The sequence below is a fragment of the Homarus americanus genome, unplaced genomic scaffold (assembly GCF_018991925.1).
Source record: "Homarus americanus isolate GMGI-L3 unplaced genomic scaffold, GMGI_Hamer_2.0 scaffold32929, whole genome shotgun sequence".
In the NCBI taxonomy this organism is placed as follows: domain Eukaryota; kingdom Metazoa; phylum Arthropoda; class Malacostraca; order Decapoda; family Nephropidae; genus Homarus; species Homarus americanus.
Genome location: NW_024737097.1, coordinates 13,104,143 through 13,109,688, shown reverse-complemented (window position 1 = coordinate 13,109,688; position 5,546 = coordinate 13,104,143). Strand labels below are relative to the sequence as shown.

General features: G+C 40.4%; 1 protein-coding gene across 1 annotated transcript; it reads left to right on the top strand.

The window, feature by feature from the left end:
* Positions 1 to 466: 466 nt before the first annotated feature.
* On the top strand, positions 467 to 1,291 carry LOC121873116 (serine/threonine-protein kinase pkn2-like). The gene has a single exon (XM_042376429.1). The coding sequence runs from the start codon at positions 467 to 469 to the stop codon at positions 1,289 to 1,291; it is 825 nt and encodes a 274-aa protein (XP_042232363.1).
* The last annotated feature ends 4,255 nt before the right edge of the window (positions 1,292 to 5,546 follow it).

Genomic DNA, 5,546 nt, shown 5'->3' with positions numbered 1-5,546 from the left:
ATCATCACTACGAGAGTTACATCATCACTACACCAGATACATAAACGTACATCATCACTACAAGAGATACATAAAATTACAACATCCTCACTACAACAGATACATAAAACTACATCATCACTACAACAGACACAAAACTACAACATCATCACTACAACATACACAACACTACAACATCATCACTACAACAGATACATAAAACTGCAACATCATCACTACAACAGATACATAAAACTACAACATCATCACTACAACATCATATCTACAACAGATAGACAAAACTACATTAACACTACAGCACGCAAATAAAACCACATCATCACTACACTACACTCGTCATCACTATTTTCTTGTGAACCTCTTGTCACGTTTCATCAGATGTGAAAATTCCAACCAACCTAAATTACTTATACCCCCCAAAAAAAATTTACCTCATTAACTTCATCACAATAACTTTCAAAACAGAATGACTGACCAGAAAACTAGCCACCAGGAGGGATCGCACCTCGTCGAGTTCGAATATGCAAACTTCGATAAAAATTTCAAAACGACCCGACTTTTGGGAAGTGGGGCCAGTGGGAGAGTATTCTTGGGAGAATTCTCCAACTTACCAGCCTGCGCCAAAGTCGGAGTACGCCATGACGTCAACAACACCTTCAACAGGGAAAAATATAATAACTTGCAGGTAAACGGTGCAGGTGGATCCCCCGTCCTGCTGGGGTCATGCACCGATTACCCAGTCCTGATCTTCTCACTCTGCCAGGGCCAGACATTGGATGAGGTGGTCGAGAATCTATTCGTTTTCTCTCCCACTAAATCAATAAGCATATTTTTGCCCATCGCAGAAGGCCTAGCCGAGGTACACAGCCGGGGAATCATCCATAACGATATCAAAGTGGATAACGTTCTGCTGGAGAAGAACTTCGATGGGTCCTACACCTCCCACTTTATCGACTTTGGTTTATCAAGAGTAGAAGGTGGCCACCTAACCTTACACAGCAATCCTAACGACAGCCATTACGCCCCGGAGTTGTTTAAGGGTCTCCCCTGCACCCCGGCAAGTGACATCTACTCGCTCGGAGTTATGATCTCCGACGTCCAAAATTGCTTTGATAACCTCTGGCCGCCAGGGGTTAAACGCCTGTGCAAGCAGATGCTCAGCCGCAACCCACAGCACCGTCCAAGTCTTTCTAAAGTGATCGAGGTTTTGAGGGAATCCCTTAAGGAGCTCTCCCTCGAGGTGCTCTCTTCCTCCATGGCCGACCCCACCTGCCATGCAAAGTGTGTCTAGTGATCAGCGGTGGGCACGGTTCCGCTAATCCGCTGACCGCTAATTAACGAAGCTAACTTTCTCGTTAGCGGATTAGCGTTTTCGCTAACTTTGGAAACCATTAGCGGACCAATTAGCTTCAGCTAAATTTAACTGAGCTAATTTTAAGTCCGCTAACAAAATTTATACATGTTTGTTCCTGTCTGTTGTAAGCGTGTGACGCCGCGACGCGTGTCTCCAACAGCCAGTCAGGAACGCTTGGCTGACTGCGTGTTAGTACGTGTAAACGTGACAAGACATGATTTGTCGACGCCGCGCTGCAGCAACTGAGTGAATGGAATTTTTCGATTATTATAGTTTAATACTTTTTTTTTTACAGTAAATAAAGACTGTCAGTGTATGTTGAAAGAATCATAGAATGTAATTGTAAACTAATGTATAATTTCATTTTTCATTTATATGTTAATTGAATTCGGATTTTTTTGTGTCAATATATTTGGTTATGCTAAGTACTGCATAAGTTCATAACCAGGGTGTCATCCAAGGTGTGCGCCAAACAAAATTTTCTAAAAACTTACTTTTCATTAAAGTTTAGAGTTTTCTGTTTATTTACATGACTAAGACCTACAACCTATATATATATATATATATATATATATATATATATATATATATATATATATATATATATATATATATATATATATATATATATATATATATAAAACAAAGAAGTATGTCTGTGTGTTTGTTTGCTTGTGTGTCCGCACGAGAATCTCGGAAAGTACTTTACCGATCTGTAGATGGATGGTGTTATATGTAGTGATGATGATGGATGGTGTTATATGTAGTGATGATGGATGATGTTATATGTAGTGATGATAGATGTTGTTATATGTAGTGATGATGGGTGGTGTTATATGTAGTGATGATGGGTGGTGTTATATGTAGTGATGATGGACGGTGTTATATGGAGTGATGATGGATGGTGTTATATGTAATGATGATGGATGATGTTATATGTAGTGATGATGGGTGGTGTTATATATAGTGATGATGGATGGTGATATATGTAGTGATGATGGATGGTGTTATATGTAGTGATGATGGATGATGTTATATGTAGTGATGATTAGACAATAAAATAATAGCAGTTTAATGCTAAAAAAATATACTTTGCTGTACCGTTGTAGTGAAAAACATGGTGGAACTTACATACACCGTTAATGAACAGAACTGAACTGAACAAAGGCTAGTGACAGGGGGGAAAGAGGTTCAAGGGAAGGATAAAGGGAGGATTGAAGTGAATTTTAGAAGGAGAGAAAGGTGCCGTGGCTAAACACCGCTTGCGTTATTTTGGGTTTTAAGTTGGAGGCAGCAGCAACAGACTGGACGCGGCGAGGAGGTGGCCGGACCCTGAATCAGGTGAGCGTCAGGTCAAACGTAGGTGCGTGTCGGGTTGGGCAAAGAAATATCTTGGTCTTCTATCTTGTTATTGTTGTTAGCTTGAAGTTGATCTTTTCTTCCTTTTCCTCCTAGCGGATGAGCCGCCCTGAGCGAACGGCGGACAGTCGGTCACAGGAAACAGATCAGGAAAGGGAATCCCGTCTTTATGCTAACAGAAAGCGAACAGTGGACAGTCAGTCACAGGAAACAGATCAGGAAAGAGAATCCCGTCTTAATGTTAACAGAAAGCGAACAGCGGTCAGACGGTCACAGGAAACAGATCAGGAAACGGAATCCCGTCTTAATGTTAACAGAAAGCGAACAGCGGTCAGACGGTCACAGGAAACAGATCAGGAAACGGAATCCCGTCTTAATGCTAACAGAAAGCAAACAGCGGACAGTCGGTCACAGGAAACAGATCAGGAAAGAGAATCCCGTCTTAATGCTCAGAGAGAGGGAACAGCGGACAGACGGTCACAGGAAACAGATCAGGAAAGGGAATCCCGTCTTAATGCTGGCAGATAGCAAACAGCAGAAAGGCGTTCTCTAGAAAATGCCTAAATGAAAGAGCATTTTACTGTACATCTTCATATTTCTAAATGTTGAAATGATATAGTAACAACATAAACAAGTTTACTTGTAATACAAAAAAAGAGCATCTTGCGATATATACCCGTAAGATAAAGAGCATTTGTGATAGACGAACAGGGAAATTTTTAACCATACAGTACAAACATCATCACTAAAACACTAAAACAACAAAAAATGAAGAAAACCTTTTAAGCCTTATACTATATTCAACTCCATAATATATTCTTGCCTCTTTACCAGCCATTATAGGATATCTGAAGGACTCGAGAATATGCCCTTTTAATAAACACAACTGGATCGAGGCTCCTAGATTAGGGGCTCCGGAATACTCCTCTGTGACAAGTATAACAGGATATACGCTTTATTTTGATAGAATCCTTTGATCATCTCCTCCACCTAACACAAAAGGATTGAGGCTTCCATCTGAGGAGCCTTAAGATCGCTCAATTTAACAACTTGATCATTTATTTTATCAACAGGTTTTCCTGATGCACGACTCAACTGCCTCTGTAGCATTAAATTGTGGCCACTTTTAACACTTTCCTGGAAATTCGTAGTTGGCATATTATTTACAGCTGTGAATCCAGGAATCAAACCTGGACTGCTTCGAAGGTCATGGCCAACAGATGAAACGATTGTATAGTGTTAAATACTGGAATATAGGGCCTAACACACACTTTCTTTTGTAATTTGATTTCCGCCACGGAACTGTACAATCGAATATGCCAGTAGGGTCGATTAAGACTGGGAAAAAAATGGCTTTATTTACATTCACTGGGGTGGGTAGGTGATGACCGAATCTCATTAAATTCTAAGCGCAAATAATGTGGGACTCGACACCCTTCCCTGCGGCACCTAATTTCCTGCTCGAAACCGAGTATACCAAAAGGGAAGATTAATTTAGTCCCCGTTCTCTTTTATACTCTTTTAGCAACTCAAAAGGTTCTATTTCTCCTCACCCTCACTGTCAATAGTTCTTCCCTCCTCCCTTGGAGGTTTTATCATTTCACTTTACGTCTGCTATATATTCATTATATTGTTCCCAACATTATTGCTTTTGCTTGTTTGTTTGTTTGATTTTTAATAGAAGGAGTGTTTATTGAGTAGGAACTGGAGTTAAACTTTACTCAGCTTAATTATATCTCACTTCTTTATAACCTGGTGAGAGGTATAGACCGTATATATATATATATATATATATATATATATATATATATATATATATATATATATATATATATATATAATGAGTGTGTGTGTGTGTGTGTATGTGTGTAAGTATTACAAGTATAGATTCGGTTCTGGAACAATCCAATATTGATTCAAAAATATTTCTTTAAAAATATTCCTCGACTTTTCTTTCTTTCTTTTTCACTGTATATTCGAAGATTCCCCGGACGGGTCTTCCGGCAGAGTGCAATATTCAGATTGGAAGGAACAATTGGTGAAACAGAAGAGCGGGGCAGCAAGGCAATAAATGGAAGCATGTTTGACTGGGGCCGTGTGAGTGAATATGCAAACTACTCCGACCCGCTAAAAATTCTCAGCGCCCCGTAATTGGGTATTTGGCACGATTGTGTTGGTGGGAGGGGCGCCACAGCCTGGAAGCTGGAGTCATGGAAATGGCACGGACCTACAGCGGGCACGGACTAAGGCTGGGAGTCTGGATGTGATCACGGCCTGCAAGATGAAGTTCTGGATATGGCACAATTTTTCAGTGTACACGAACTATGGCTAGAAGTTCGGATGTATCCACGACTAAATGTTGGAGTTCTCAAAATTCCACGGCTCTATAGACTACACGGAAAAGGGGTAAAAGTTTGAAAATGGCTACATGCTGGAAACCAGAATTGTGGAAACGGCGTACATTAAACAAGGTGGGGATTTGGCCATGGACCAAAGCAAGAAGGCTGGTTGGTGCTAAAGTCCTTCCTTGATTGGCACACACCAAGGTTGGATTTTATGAGAACACTACAGATCAATACTGGAATATGGATATCCAAGAACCAATACTGAATACTTTCGGAAGATTAAATCTGGCTGGAGGTGTGATGCTAGTTGCAGGCATGTTGACAGCTGCAGATGTGTCGCTAGTTGCAGTTGTGTTGTCAGCTGCAGATGTGATTTCATTTAAAAATTTATAAACAATTATAATTGTGTGGTTTGCTACAATTGTATTGTTATTTACGTACGTACGCGAACGTCAACAAAATGTGTGGAAGGGACAAGAGACTCCTCG

What these genes read in the sequence shown, in the direction of transcription:
- LOC121873116 (XM_042376429.1), top strand. Translation starts at nt 467, where the DNA reads ATGACTGACCAGAAAACTAGCCACCAGGAGGGATCGCACCTCGTCGAG.